Source organism: Elgaria multicarinata, chromosome 3 (genome assembly GCF_023053635.1).
Source record: "Elgaria multicarinata webbii isolate HBS135686 ecotype San Diego chromosome 3, rElgMul1.1.pri, whole genome shotgun sequence".
In the NCBI taxonomy this organism is placed as follows: Eukaryota; Metazoa; Chordata; class Lepidosauria; order Squamata; family Anguidae; genus Elgaria; species Elgaria multicarinata.
The window spans coordinates 69336739-69353546 of record NC_086173.1 but is presented as its reverse complement, the minus strand read 5'-3'; the positions used below and the strand labels follow the sequence as shown (position 1 = coordinate 69353546).

The window sequence follows — 16808 nt, the reverse complement described above, 5'->3', positions numbered from 1 at the left end:
TTCAGAAATCCTGTTTTTATCCTTGCACACGCAAAAAATCCACTACTTTGATCTTGCTTGCATTAGCTATTACACAACACATTAGACAATGCATTGCAGATGACACAAAATTGGGTGAGATAGCTAATACGTTAGAAGACAAAAACAAATTCAAAATGTTTTTGATAGTTTTGAAAATTGGGGAGAAAATAACAGAATGAAATGTAACAGAGGCAAGTGGAAAGTTCTAAATTGAAGAAAAAGAAATTAAATGCACAGGTGTACGATGGGGGATACCTGGCTTCACAGTAGCACATGTGAAAAGGATCTTGGAATTGGTCAGTAATGTGATGTGGCTGCAAAAATGGCAAAGGCAATGTTATGTAACATCAATAGATTCAAAATCTCAGGGAATAATAGTTGCACTTTACTTTGAGCTAGTTGGACTTCACCTAAAATACTATGTCCAGTTCTGGACATCACACTTTAAGAAATCTTCAGATAAATTGGAATCAGTTCAAAGAATGGCAGCAAGGATGATCCAGAGACTATTAAGTAAGTCCTACGGGGAGAGATTGAAGTTACCAGGTATGTTTAGCCTTGGGAAGAGAAGGCTAAGGGGTGAAAGAATAGCACTTTTCAAGTACCTAACAGTTGTCACGCAAAACAGTGCCACAACCTGTTCTCTGTCTTCCAAGACACGAAATAAGTTACAGGAAGGCAGGTTTTCGTTGCACATCAGGTAAATCATCTTAACAGTCAGGCAGTCAAACAATGGAACCAACTGCCTAGGGAAGTATTGGGCACTCCGTTGCTGGAGGTATTCAGCCATCTGCCAGAGATGCTTTAAAATGGATTCCTGCACTAACCAGGGAGCTGAGTTCAACGGCCTAAATGGCCCCTTCCAACTCTGTAATTCTATGATGCCTTTCTCAATAAAGGGAGCTGAGAGTGGAATTAGGGCCATTCCACCAGCCTTGAGGACCACATCCATGAAAGTTCCTCCTCCCTCAATTGTCATTGCCAGCTGGCTGTAATGAGGGCAATGAGAGGAGGAAGCAGGACCATTCCACTAGACCTGATAAAAATCATAATATTTTCCCTCTTCCCTTCCTATTCTTGTTTCCTTGTCACTTTTTAGACTGATCAAGGACTGTCTTTCTTTCACTGATTATTTGTAAGCCACTTCGGTAGCCTTTTGGGCTGAAGAGCAATAAATAAATAAAAATTTATTCACCTATAAGTTTCCTGGAAGCCTAGAGGTTAGTATCTGTCAATTGTTTGAAATCCACTGAAGTAAAAAGCAAATATTTAAAAATATGCAAACTATTGTTAGCTGTGAAATGGATGGAAAAATATTCTTGCAGTGCTAAAGAATAGCCCTAATTTCTCTTGCTATTTAACTTTTTTCTTTCTCTCCAGACTAAAGCACTGCTAATTACAGTAATGCAGACTTAATTCATACCAATATAAATAACACCAGGCCAGCATCAGAACTGGCATTAGGATATTGTGCAATCTTTGAAAAATATCCTTTCAAAGAAAATCTATAATAGCTTTTGGGCAACCCTAATTTATGACCCATTATGCCTTTGATAGGCATCTGCAAATGGCCCCATGTATGGTTACCATAACAAAAGAGCTTAATACATTGAAGTCGATGATGTAAACTTGCACTGTAAAGCATAGCACCATCACTGTAACTCTCGTGAAGAATCTCTCAAAAGCACTGAAGCCTTTAAACAGAAAATTGTTTCTCTACTTAGTGTCAAATTATGTTTTCTAATTCTGAATATTAGGTATCAGGCTGCTCAACATTTACCTCAATAAAAATAGTTCTTTGGAATTTGACAAATCTACATGACTGAAGTGGAAAATGTGGGGTTTTTCGAAGAAGTCGGTTTCAAGCTAATAACAAGCAAATAATGAAAGATAAAGGTTTATATCTAACAATAAAACTATAAAACAATAAACTATTAAAAGAAGTGAAATAGCATCTGAGTGACATATTCACATAGCTTCATATGCCTACTCTCCCACGGAAAACACTGCCATATAGTTCTCAAGGGTTTGCAAAACCAAATGCTACAATGGTTAGGGAGTAGTCCTATTTATTTAATTTATCATTTTATGTTAGGTAGGGGAAAACATATATCTCATTACTGACATAGTATCTAAAAGTTTGCAACACCTAACTATAGATGTCTGGGGAGAAGTTATATATACAATAGTATCATTTTGTGTTAACAAGGAAAAAATGAGGTCAGAATTTAATCAAAATAGGAAACTCTTCTTCCTAATAGATGTATAGCATAGATCATAAATGTCTAGTGAGGGCCCCCAATATTGAGATTAATAAGCTGCCACATTTCAAGGAAGACTAAGAAAACTGCAAAATTAAAGTGCAGTGCAACGTGAAAAGTCTGCAGCCAACTGGGAACAGAATGTCAATGCAGTAAGGTAAAGTCATAAAGCAAGACTTAAGGTGAAAGGCTTCAGTTGTTTCCCGGCTTCTCATGATAAAAGTGTATAGAAGGTAATAGTTGTGGAGGGAGAATAATCATGGATTAGTTTTAAAAAATATGGGTATTGTGGCTGACAAATTTACAAGAACTTAAGAAAACTTAAAAATTATTACAGTTTAACATTTTTTTCTGAAAGTTTAACATATACGTGTTATCTTTTTCATCTTAGAAAAAAGAGAAAGAAACTCAATGCTGGAATAACTTTCCTAATACTTTAGAAAACTATGCTGCATGGTGAGAAAGTTCCCCAACATTACTTTAAGAAAAACTGTCTTGCTACCTTAAAACTTACAGTGGACATGTCGTCTATTCATGTCTACCAGGTATCCCATTTCATCTAAAAGTAATGGCACTGGCAAAACTTTTTTTTTTGGTTACAAGAGATTTCATAGCTAATAATAACAATAGCTTCATAGCCTGTCATTCAACTGATATGAAAAATTAGGATACAAAAAAGAAAAAGAGTGGAATTGAAAATGAAATTAGGTCACACATCGAAATGAAACATTTCTCTGACAACTTAATGAATACCTATTGCTTCTGTGCTAATTGTTTTCCTTATTCACTTCAATGGACAAGAGAATTTTGCATACATGACCATTTGCATAGAGCTGTTTTTCCCTTTGCAGGTAGAGAAGATCCATTAGTTAACTATAGATCCCATGACCCCAAAGAAGCACTGGATTTAGCCAAGGTAGTAAGTACTTTAACAAGTAAATAAATGAATAATTTCCTTCCCCTGCCCCCACTTTAGATCGATACCATGTATGAAGGAAAACTATATGAAAAACTAATAATTGTGTGTTTGTGTGTGGTGCAGAGGGTAGCCTGATAAATTTGAGAGTCTTGAACACGTTTCCAATTCCCCTCCCCAAATTAAACTTCTGCTAGTGATTTCTTACTTCAGCAACAATCCCATTCATTTGGCGGGGTGGGTGGATTTAAAACTGCAGTATTTACATCTGAGTGAAACAAGCTTATGATCATAGCCCATTTACACTTCTAAAAATAAAAAGTCCAAGGATTCTATCGATGGTGCTATATAAATAAATAATAATAATAATAATGAAAAGGAAGAATTCAGCAAATGCCTCGATGAAAAGGTGTGTTGCAAATGGGAGAATGAATCTTGAAGCTAAGTTCACAGCAATATATACAGGCAGTTGTGCTATGTCCACAGACAGTAGGCTAAAAGTCAACTCTGTTCTGAAATAGTTGGATGCTTTATAACCCTTTGCAATCTAATTTTAGAAAATGGTAACACTGAGAAACAGGCAGGTTCAGCATGTCCAAATGGGATCAAAATTTCCATCAATGCAGTTCTCAGCAATAAGTGCCAGATATACTATACTATCCGAGATTAAGCCACAAATTGTAGCTGACTTATTCTCAACAAATTTGGCAGCAAAGAACAAGGCCTGGGCAGCTGGCCAAAACATCCTTATACCTTACAACCTTCTTGAGTCAAAGAAATGTGCTCTTGGGGATTCAGTAGCTGAGTTTACATTCACTTCCCAGGCTGGTTTACACAATGACTGCAGCTCATCATGGCTTATTTAATCCATAGTGGGTTGTGGTGCATGTTGATGGCCATTTTGAATTTTCAATACCCAGCAGGGGATTGTCATAGTTGTATAGTCCAAGCCCAGGCAGCAGATGTTGTCTGATGGTTAAACAATCCTCAAATAACCAATGGTTTGTTGTAGTTGAGGGTTGTTTAATGCTCAAACAACCCCTGTCGCCCAAGTTTAGATGACATGACAAACCACGGCAACCCCCCACCAGGCGTTAAATATTCAAAATAGCCACCGGCACACCCTGCAGTCCACTGTGGGGTGGGGTGATCATGCAAACTTAGTCACTGTTTGTGATTGTAACTGGCTTCTGATAGCTTTCCTTTTCTTTTGGCCTGTGTTCTTACCCTCTCCCAAGCTCTTCATTGACCATCCCCATAGAAATGCAGAAAAATGTTCAACAGAAGCTATTTCTGGGTTTTGGGGTGTTTATTTGTTTTGGGTAAGTTTCAGAGCAACGTTATACCCCTGGAGTTTAGTGAGAAAGGAGAAAAACTCTTTTGATTTCCAGGAAGGCAAGGTTAACCATGAATTTCTGGTTAATTTCTTTCACTCCCGACGCTAGTGTTCTGAAATGTTTTATGTATGGTTAGTGAATGGCGAGCTCCTCGGGGGCCCACCCTGCGAGCTCAGCGAGTGCTGCCTGGCTGGCCCTCTTCTGGCCGAGCCAGTTGAGTGCTTGCCGCCCGTTTTACGCATCCAGGGCCTCCAGAAAGTGTGCAATTTCCACAGCCATATTAATTCCCACAGCCCCGCTTTCCCACCCCCCTGAAAGGGCCACTTAATGTAAGTACTAAGAGGCCCTGATGGGCACAGAGGGGGGAGGAGAAGGGAAAAACCCACCTCTTCCTAACCCTGCACTGCCGATAGGGAGCTTAAAGGCCCTGTTAATGGGGCCTAAGACCCCCATCAGAGAGGGTGGAGTACTAATGCAATTTCCCCATGGTCAGGATGGAAAATAGCATGGAGAGAGAAAATACGCAATTTCCCCAGCCTTGGAGAAACTGCATATTGCAATTTTCTTAGGGCTGGGGAAGCTGCATATTTTCTCCTTCCACTAGAATGGGGGGTGAAAATACACAATTTCACCAGCCTTCTGGAAATTGTGTATTTTCCCCTGCTGCAGTAATGGCAGCCGCTATTACTGCAGTGGTGGGAAAGGACAAAGGCCTTGCACAGGTCAGGGCAGAAGTGGCCTGCACTGCCTGGACCTCCACCCTCTTTGTCAGTATAGGGACCTTGGGGGGGAAATTCACTGGGCAGTGGGGCCGGAGGGTTGGGCGCAAGATGCCCAGGAAGCTCGCAGGCCCCAGAGAATGTTCGCCTCATCCCTATCTATGGTATTCAAGGATATTAATGTCAGAAATGAAAGAAAATAACCAGAAGTTCATGGTCAAGCCTTGTAACAAATATTGTCTAGAACAAGTCATGGAAGCATAGATGCAGGTCCACCCATTAGTCCCTGGCCTTTAACATGCACTCTCCAAGTGGAACTTTGCCAAAGAAGCCACTGCAACGGCAGCACGGTTTCAGGTCTTAGTTGACTTATAAAGTCCTAGTTGCCTGGACCCATATGTGATTGCCTTATTTATTAGACTTCATGTGGACCCATGCAAATATCCTATTTCCTTGTTTTAGTACAAACACACACCACTGTGCATGTTGGTATTTGGACTTTCCGTTTACTTGTGTCATTCAGCATCTGTGTGCACATCCACTGAGAACAACTGTATAACCATTTTGCCTACTGTGGACCCTCCCCCTACCTAATTCTTGCACTCTCACACCATGTTCCAGCTGTTAACTTGCTACCTTGACATCATGTTATTACACAATAATGGGCTTGACTTATTGAGTGGAGACATTCATGTTACATCAGGCATAGTTCGAGCCTGTTCAGGCAATAATTCCGTCATATATCAACAAAGTGTCAGCACATTCAGATAACTGGTTGCCATATCAAATGAGTTTCACACAATGGCTTCATTAGTTCATCTAAACTCACCAAAACAGGGTATGTCTGGGGAGGTAGCAGAAAAAATACGTGTATTGCTAAGGTTGCAAGGAGTTACAAGAAGGAAAATGTGGAACTGGGAGGGAGACAGAGTAGCAAGGATATTGGCTGGAGTACCAGTGGAGTTAAGGATTGTGCGAAGAAGGTATTTAAAAGTTATGACCCTTCTAGTTTTATTAAGAATCTCTATTTTCTCTGCATTCATAAAACTCAGACTGAACTTTAATAAAACAAGAAAAAAGGAAAAATACAAAATTAACTGGGAACATTATAGTACACTTCAGGATTCCCCCCTTTCTGTCACCAGTTAACAACCACAGCACCTTTTAAAACATTACTGTTTGCCCTACAGGCATCAAACTGACAGTGTGTACAAGAGGGATTTAAGTGAGTCTGCATGTTGAATGAAATATAAATTAAAATTATAGTTCTGTCAGTCTTGAATCAGGATTTGTTTCTCCAAGTCTCCCAAAACGCTTAATTTCAAATTAGTCTGCTTATTACTTCAGGAAGGACCAAATGCATAATTTATCAGTCAATATACCCTTATAACAACCTCCTGTGTTTTGGAATAATACATGTGACTTAAATTCTATTTGCGGGGTACACAAGAGCTGTCTGATTACTAAATCCACATTCAAATAAAACAAAAGTTAACAAGGATATGCTGAAATGACTAACTTTCAGTAACTAAATGAGTAGCTTAGAAATGAAATACTTAAGGTTTAATTTGTTAGACTGTACCAAAATAATTCTGCTTTTATCTAGGTACTTTATTTTGCTTCTGCTTAATATTTTTTTCACTAGAACTTGCTCTTCCTGTACAATTCAGCCAAAGTGAAGAGCATTATAATGTTGCTTAGCTCTCCTAGAAATCTTTTCAGTTAACCAGGCCCATGCATTATCTCAATACCATTCAAATACATTATGCTTTTAAAACAATTCCACCAAATGGCAACCTTTTCTTGATAGCCTACCTGGTCTCAAGTGGCACATTGCTATTAAGCACCCAGCTGTCCTGTAACTGAACAGATTCAGGAGTGGTGGCCAAATCGTTTGGTGCAGGAGCTGGCGCGTGGATCTGGTTCCGTCGATTTGTTAGGGAATTCCTGTTGAGTGAGTTGGCGGAGGAGTGATGATGGGACAGAGTATGATTGTGAGGTGGTGGAAGAGGTGGTCTCAGCGTTGACTGGCTGTGATGATTCGAAGGGCCTAAAGGAAAAAAGAGAAATAAAAAGTATCTCTGAATTCCCCTGTATTTTGGAGAATGATCATACCCAAACTGTTTAACTCAAAACTACATTTCATTGGTCAAGTAAGCATGCATAGGACTGCATTATGGAGGAACAAGTAAACTTCAGCCCTTTTCGAAATATACTATTTAAGAAGATGTTTTAAATGAATATTGTTGTTTTTATGCTTTTGATGGTTTTAAATTTTTGTATATTTGTTTTTAATGTTCACTGTTTTTAACTTTTGTAAACCGCCCAGATAGCTTCGGCTATGGGGCAGTATATAAATGTAATAAATAAAAGAAATAAAAAAGATGTGTATTTATATATGGCAACATCCAATGGAGCCATTTTACAAGTAGCACCTCCCGCCAATTCCATTGTGCAAGTGCCCCCTCCCAACAATTGCACCTTTTGCACAATAGAGATTTAGCACTTCCTATAAGAACCCCAAAATAAGCAGAAACACTTGTTTCTGGATTGTGACAGGTCAGCAGAGCTCTCTTATGTGACCTGCACCATTCCAGAAACAAGCATTTCCGCTCATTTCCTTTTGCTCCAGGAAGCTCCGTTGTGCAAGTGGTGGGGTTTTGCCTGCAGAACAGAATTTACGGGGTGCGCAATGCAGTGTTCTGTTGGATACTGCCCAATGTATGTTATAGAAGGATGTAGGCAAGTTGGAGGGGGTTCAGAGGAGAGCCTGAGGGGAGACATGTTAGCACTCTTTAAGTATTTGAAAGGTTTTCACGCAGAGGGCCAGGATCTCTTCTCTATCATCCCAGAGTGCAGGTCACGGAATAATGGGCTCAAGTTCCAGGGAGCCAGATTCCAGCTGACCATCAGGAAAAACTTCCTGATTGTCAGAGCAGTATGACAAGAGAACCAATTACCTAGGGAGGTAGTGGGCTCTCCCAAACTAGAGGTATTCAAGATGCAGTTGGACAACCATCTGTCAGGGATGCTTTAATGTGGATTCCTACATTGAACAGGGGGTTGGACTCAATGGCTGTATAGGCCCCTTCCAATTCTACTATTCTATGATACTATGTGACAATTCTATCTTGATAGCAGGATCTAATTCTTCTTTAATACTGACTTATAAGTTACCAGCATGGTAGCTATTTCCTTGAGATTTGGTCCAATGATATTCCAGCAACATCTGAAAACAGGATATTATCAAGATTGGCCAAATGATGTGGTCAAGTCCATTCCCAGAGGGTTAGCACTTCCAAAATTGCAAGTAATAAAGTCATATGGATGAACCATGTGGTAACTTGTTTACACATTATTAGAGCAGCCTGGGACCATATGGAAACAACCCCATACCACTGTTAATGTATGCATCAGTCCTCAGTCCTCAGACAGCTATTCATATTGTTCCAAAGACATCATATGTGATGACGTGATACAGTGATCTTGCTGAAACTAAGCAAGTTTGGGGCTGCTCAGTGACTGGATAGAAGATTGTTTGGGAGCTCAATGATGGAAGAAACGCAGGCAATAAAAGTGCTAAATAAAACTAAGACACAAAAACAAATAGTGTACAAATAGCCCCATCAAAATAAACAGCATTTATAAGTACATGGTCACATGAACAAGAATGTGTTAGTTTACATCACCCTTTCTTCTAATAATAAAGGATGATTAGATAACTTGTTATAATTTCAGATATCCCTACATTATTTTATTGTTAAAAATGAATGGAAGCCAATATAAGAAAACAAACATAGCGGGCAAGTGAAATATTAATTGCATGTTTAATCATTACACTAATTTGAAATTTCTAGAGAATAATTAGAAAAAGTAACATTAGCAAAATCACAATTATAATGATGCATGTTTGTTTTGAGAAACTTGAAAATACATTTTTTTATTTAATGAATCAAATAATGAAAGAAACATCAGTGAGGAAAGTGTTCAGTTAGATTGATCTATCCATGGAACAACTAACTATGACATTGCACATTCCAACTAATGGTAAGTTAATTTAAGACATAATTTTAAACTATGCGTATGCAACTGAACATTTAGTGGCCTCTTTAAAATGCCAAACAGCAGATCTGTGGTTTACAAGCACTGAAATAATCTCACAGCACGAAGAGTTAACTCTTGGAAAGTACAGTGGATCCAGTTAAAGGTACGCATAATGTGGATGATGGAAGCTGACTTCCAGGTTTCCTCCTTCCCTTGGCTGCCCTCACATTCCCCCCAAATGAACAAAAGACCCTGCTAAATTGTGCTTTCTGTAGCATGGGGTGGGGGCTGAAAAGACAATGGGGAAGTCTTGAAATTGGCTTGAGGCAACCTCCATGAGTGGGAGCTTTTTAGAAGGGGACATACAAGGCTACACATACAACATGGGTATGTAGGCTACACACGCAAAATGGGGGATTCATGGCTTTGGAGCACTACATCAGAGAAGGATTTGGATGGTTGTTGACAGCAATCTGAACGAGTCAACAATGTGAGATAGCCACTAGAAAGGCTAACACAGTTCTGGGCTGCATTAGGAGAAGCACTGTATCAAAGATGCGTGAAGTCCTTATTCCTCTTTACTCGGCACCAGTGAGACCACACCTGGAGTATTGTGCATGATTCTGGGCACCACATTTCCAGAAAGACATTGAGAGGCTAGAACCATTTCAGAAGAGGGCAACAAAGATGATACATGGACTTGAGAACATGCCCTGTGAGGACAAACTGAAGGAACTTGTGATGTTCAGTCTGGAGAAAAGACTGAGGGATGACATGTTAGAATGTAAGCCATGTGTTTATTAGAATGTAAGCATATGTGGCAGGGTATTGCTGTTTTATTCTTTTACTATGTACGGCACCATGTACATGGATGGTGCTATATAAATAAATAAATAAATAATAGCAGCATTCAGGTACATAAAAGAGCACAAGGAAGATGGTCAAGAATTATTTGCCAATGCCACAGAAACTGGGACCTGACATAATCGGTATAAATTACAGCTACCTAGATTTTGATTAAATACAGAGAAAAACTTCCTGATGGTAAGATATGTACAACAGTGGAATAGTCTACCTACGGAGTCTCCATCTCTGGAGGATTTAAAGAGGCTGGATAGCCACCTCTCATGGATGGTTTAATTAGTTTTCTTGCACATTGCTGAGGGTTGGACTAGATGATATCTTCCAACTCCACAATTCTATGATTCTAGAAGATGATGGGGACTGTTAGGTGGGCAAGAGGAAATCGGCTTCCACCACACTCCTTATACATGCATTCATCTGGTTGCAGCTCATCCTCTCCCTCTTATGTGTAAGCAAGATGGGTATAAGGAGATGAAGGACAAACATTGTCTGTATCCAAGCCCAAGGAATGCTTTCAAAAGGCAAGAAGGCCCAGTATTCCCATTTCATTGTTTCATTGTGCTTACAAGTGCCGTAAGTTCTAAGCATAAATATGGAAAGCTTTGGGTTTTAAAGATGCCCAATGCTAATCTTGCTATGTCTCTTTTGCATGAGTATTAAGTGGAACATAAATTCAAAAAAACAAAAAAAAGTAAAGGATTATTTCAGCTTGAATTTTGTATTTATATTTTAGTGTTTATAAGCCATTTTAGCCAGAATATGGTTTGGAAATAAATTTTAATGTAACAAACTAGAAATAACACGAATTACATTAATTAACATTCACATTTTTTTGTAATATAAAGAGCAGCCACGAGAAAGCTTGGGCAACCAGTGGCTATAGGGACAGTTTAACTCTTTCCATGTCACTATCCCAACAAATAATGCATCTCTGGAGCTGGTTATTTGCATTTAAAACTCCATTGGAATCAATCAGAAGTTATTTTGAAATACAGATCAAACTTTACTTAGGGCTGCAGCACCGTGGGTTTTTTAAACCCAGATTGGGGGTTGCCATGTCACGTAAAACTGGCCACTAAAGGTTAAACAACCCTTGCATAAACCTCAATTTGATGTAGGATTGTGTGAGGGTTCTGTAACCCTTCCATAACCTCAGTGGCCAGGTTCACACAACACAGCAACCACTGAGCACCATGGCTTATTGTGATTTAAACAACCCGTGATGAGCCCAGCATGTCATGTGAACCGGGTCAAAATGTACTACTTCCTCTTCTAGTCTCCACAGTTCCAAAGTTGTTCTGCCTTCCCAAGGCTGCCAATTACCTAACAAAAAACATGCATGTTAATTGCATTCACACAATTAATGTCATGCTTCGTTTATCCCAGACTGCATATACAAGCTTACAAAAGGGGGAAGCGTGAAAGTCTGTCCACACTTGAAGGCGTACACCTAAAAAAGTAAGTTATGAACGTGACAAACAAGTGAAAACACGTGGATAATACAGTAATCGCAGCAAGCATGGGCTGAGGCTCCTTGTTGAGTGTACACACTTTGGTAAAAACTGGGGTTGCTGCTGTGAAATGACCCAAAGTCTGTTTACTCCACTCCCTGTTGCTTTCCTTCAGTAAGGAGAGAGCACACTAAACATTTAGAAGAGTTTGTTATAGGAACAGCTTCTGTTTTCAGTTTTCTTTGTATTTGTCAATATGAGGACAAAACAAATAAATACCATCTCTACCAGGACCATCTTGGAAGGGCTCTAGAATAAGTTATGAGCTAGAATGGGTCTCTAAATCACTTTGTGGTCTTGACCGCTCAGTGGCAAAGCAGATGAAGGAGATAAAGACAAAGAGAGACAGACAAATTGGCCCTTATAGTGGGACTAATCATATAAGGGATGCAGGAAGTGATCTTAGGAAGAGACATGCTTCGAGACAGCAAAAATAATGAAAAGCTATATTGTTTCTTAATGCTTTTGACACTGAAATCTCTCCAACTCTCTTAGTACATGTATATTTTACAGTTTATATATTATTTTATTATGAAATTTTAACATTTTTTTTTTTTAGTTTTTACTACATATCCACTCAGAACAACCTGTCTTGGAGAATTGAGGAACATAAAACCTCAATGAGAAGAAATGCTGTGTATATATCTATTTATGTTTTGTAATGTTTAAATACTTTGGGTGACATCTCTGAGGCTATAAGGTATCTGAGTAAGCCTGAAATCTATCTTTCTTACTGTGTTAAAGGCCTATGTAGGAGTAGTGTTTGGTGACAGATTCTGAAAGGGGGAGAGACTATTGCTTTTAATATTTACCTGCATCAGGTAAAGTAATTTTGATTGTTCTGGGAAACATCACACTCTGATTGGCTGGGAGTTCATAGAACAGTAGAATTGGAAGGGGCCTATAAGGCCATCAAGTCCAACCCCCTGCTCATTGCAGGAATCCACCTTAAAGCATACCTGACAGATGGCTGTCCAGCTGCCTCTTGAATGCCTCTAGTGTGGGAGAGCCCACAACCTCACTAGGTAATTGGTTTCATTGTCATATTTTTCCTGATATCCAGCCAGAATCTGGTTTCCTATAACTCGAGCCCATTATTCCGTGACCTGCACTCTGGGAGGATTGAGAAGAGATCCTGGCCCTCCTCTGGGTAACAACCTTTCAAGTATTTGAAGCGTGCTATCATGTCTCCCCTCAATCTTCTCTTCTCCAGACTAAACATGCCCAGTTCTTTCAGTCTCTCTTCATAGGGCTTTGTTTCCAGACCCTTGATCATCCTGGTTGCCCTCCTCTGAACACGCTCCAGCTTGTCTGCATCCTTCTTGAAGTGTGGTGCCTAGAACTGGATGCAATACTCAAGGTGAGACCTAACCAGTGTCGAATAGAGGGGAACCAGTACCTCATGCGATTTGGAAGCTATATTCTATTAATGCAGCACAAGATAGCATTTGCTTTCTTTTGCAGCCACATTACACTGTTGGCTCATATTCAGCTTGTGAACTACAACAATTCCAAGATCCTTCTCATTTGTAGTATTGCTGAGCCAAGTATCCCCCATCTTGTAACTGTGCATTTAGTTTCTTTTTTCTAGATTTAGGAAATGCATCATGCCCTTCCCCTGATTCACCAGCCACATCAGGCCCCTTGTTTCAACATTGCATCCCCTATCCTGTGCCCCCTTACTTTTACTACTATGCTGGCTCTGTGGAAAGCCATGCAACTGAAAAAGCAGCTGCCCAGATCTCAAAAGAGCTTTTCTGGATCTTGGGCCCCCCGACCCCAGTCACTTCTTCAGGCCATGCAGCTCTCGACAAGAGACCAGAGGTGGATGGCTGCTCCAGAAAGCCAGGCCGGCTGCTCTCTCATTGCGGCTAATGCCACAGCAGGAGAACAGCTGGCAGGGCTCTAAAGTACCCCTAGGAGGAAGTTGGGCAGTGGCAGCCCCTCCTGGCAGGAGTGATGTTGGAGCAGAGCAATTTGCCACTCCTCTCACTCTGTTGCCCGATACAGGCACCTAACTCTGCTTCACAGGTGGGACAGCCCTGATAGGGTACAGGTGATATTATCCCAGGATGCTGCCCTGTGTTAAGATCTTACCAGACAAAGGTAATAAGGCACAGAGGGAAGCATGCAAGCACTTGAGATTTTAAAAGCCCTTGTTAAGATTGCAAGAAAAACATTACAAATTTTACTAACAAAAAAAATCCAACCAAGGTATTTGTTGCTCATTGGTACCCCTATGATAAAACAGAGGGTCGTAAACACTCCTCCAGCTCCTTCCTCTCCCCCCCCCCACAAGAAACTCAAACCCCAGTCTAATGCCTGCCATCCTTCCCATCACTGGTTTGGATCCATTATGGTTGGATCCAAACTTTGCTTCCCACAGATGGAAGAGCTTTTTCTGTCCATGGGAGGCTTATGATCTTGCAGAACATTTCCATTGGCAGAATAGAAGAGGTGATCTTTCTCATTTCCCCCTTTCCTTGAAGTCCGCTACGCCCCTGAGGGTTTTGATGGTGATAGGAGCTGCAAAGGCTTAAAATCAGTGAAAATCACCTCCTCCTCTTTCCGTTGCAAGGGAGAGTTCTGAGCAGAACACCACTCTGGGGTGCTACTGTCAGCAGATGGAAAGTCTCTATTAAACCCATAATAATTAGAACTAGGCCGGATCTACATGGGGGATTTACTCTGAAGTTACTGCTCCTCAGAAATGGTGTGACACATCTTGTTCCACCCTCTCTGAAGCAACTGTGGGTTTTCTTGCTATAAAAACTACATTTTCGGAAAGATATTTGTGATGGATTTTTCCTTTAACACCTCAGAGGTGTGGACGTGAGGGGGGTGTTTAAAAATATTAAAAGAACAGTTTGCCCTCAGTGAAGGTTGAACCTTTCGGAGGAGAGACGTTAACTCCTTCTCACTATGTCCATTCTCCGTCGACCAAGATCAATTTGTACTTGGAAGTAAATTTACTTGGAAGTAAATCACATTGTCTTCAACAACACTTACTCAGCAGGGCAAAGAGGGTTGTGGAATTGAAGATTGCTTTTGGAATGACATTTAAAAAACAACAACAGCGTGGATAGCCTCTGTAAAACACATCTACATCACATTGTCTTCAATTGTACTTACTCCCCCGGACCCTGCCTTCCTGATTCTCTCCTTTCCCCAGGTATGTGCTGCATTAGCTGGCAATGTGCCACAGGGGAGCAAATCTGAAATGATGAGAATCCAGTTTGACACTGAATCGCTTCAGAAAGCATCTCTGTGTAGATGGGGGCCTAGTTGAATTTGCCTTTTAGAAATGGACACCTGTGCATTGCTTAATCTGAATAGTAAAAAGGAAATGTGCTATTTCACTTTGAAAGGGCGTGATTATGTCTAATTTTAATGTAATAACAGGGTTATTTTTAGATAGAGAAGCAGTGAATATATAGGATGCAAGTAAAATGGAAGGATGTGTCTGGAAATCAGAAAACAGCGAGTGCTTAAGAGGAAACAGCTAAGGCCAGAAGACTAGTTATGGGGGAAGAAAGCTGCCTGATATGCCATAAAGCAAGGATGGAGAGAATGTTTCATCACCATCTCAAACCCTCATGTCCAATATTGAACATATCTTCCATCTTTAGAAGAGTTCCACTCCTTGTGTACACTGTACAGCCATTGACAGTTTCATCATCCATCATTAATAAGGAAGAAACGTTTGCCTTTTTATATAATTCATTTTAGAGAAGTTTCCTCTTTTGAAGTCAAATGTGACTGTGTTGGACTTCCTGGACAGTTTCCCACTTAGGCATATGTTTAATCCGATAGCACTGTGGTCACTGTTACCCATTGGTTCAACAATATTTACATCTCATATTAGGTCCTGGGCAACACCACTTATGATTAAGTCCAGGGTCGCCTCTCCTCTGGTTGGTTCCCATGACCAATATGCAGGGTACAGGAAGGAAGGCAGCTAAATGAAAAGACAATTATTTAAATGCAATGCCGCATCTGGTTTCACCCTAACAAGAAACTTGTTCTGACCTCCTCTATGGATTTTGTAAGCACTTCTTATTTTGATTCTTTACTTAGCTTTTTTAAAATCTTAAGTGCGGTTAATCAAGAACACCTTTTAACTTATCAATTTTTAAATCAATTAATCTAACCAATTGATCAACTAGCAGTGCAATCTACTCAAAAGAAAATCCTATTGAGTTCAATGGAGCCCATTCCCTAGAAAGTGGGTATAGAATTGCAGCCCACATGACCTAGCTCTTTACCCAATAAATTTCTTTTGGTGGATTATAAATGCTAATTGATGTATTTCACATTAGGAAATTTAGTCAACATATTTCCCATCTAATGTATTCTTCCAATATTCCCAAAATAGCTTCTATTATATGCAGTAATTATGCATTTTATCTTCACGGTCACACAAAATTGTACGTATAGGCCTCAGCTGACAGTATAATGATTTACTCTATACTGGATTAAAATGATGAAGTATGTTTTAGCTTTATTATTTCAGAAATAACAGCCCTAATTCAAGAATTAAAGCAATTTATTTGTATATGTACAAGGCAGGGGGAATTAAACATTTACTGATGGTTTGTATTTTTACTTTCCAATTCTTTAAATTAAAAAAAAATTACATTATTTTTCATTTCATTTTTACTATGATTTGCCTTTCTCCAGATTAAGGAACTATAGCCACAAAAATTGAAATTAGCTTAAAATCATAATTAAATAGCAAGGTGCTTGTTACTGAATTAATGAAATGCTGATTAATAAGAAACATATTATTGTTGTTGTTGTTGTGGATTAAAAACACAATAGCTTCCATTCATTCCTCCAGGAATGCACTCAAAGACACATTTCATTTAGGTTGTACATTTCTGCCTATATAATCAGTTTCATATTGTGGCTCTGTTTTCATCTTGTCTAATCTTAATCACTTTTTATTTATTATTTTTAATTACCGTATTTCTTCGATTGTAAGATGCCATCGATTGTAAGAGGCACACTAATTTTAGTACCACCAACAGAAAAAAAAAACCCTAAGACACACCCGTGATTCTAAGACACACCCCATTTTTAGAGATGTTTATATGGGAAAAAAGTGCGTCTTAGAATTGAAGAAATAGGGTATG

The 16808-nt window shown here is 39.6% G+C and overlaps 1 protein-coding gene across 3 annotated transcripts in view; it reads right to left on the bottom strand.

The window, feature by feature from the left end:
• LOC134394813 (teneurin-2) overlaps window positions 1-16808 on the bottom strand; it is a 626553-nt gene that overhangs the window by 270368 nt on the left and 339377 nt on the right. For all 3 annotated transcript variants that reach the window (XM_063120558.1, XM_063120559.1, XM_063120560.1), the window contains one exon: window positions 7070-7304. In XM_063120558.1, coding sequence (XP_062976628.1) covers window positions 7070-7304 — 235 coding nt within the window. The remainder of the gene's footprint in view (window positions 1-7069; window positions 7305-16808) is intronic.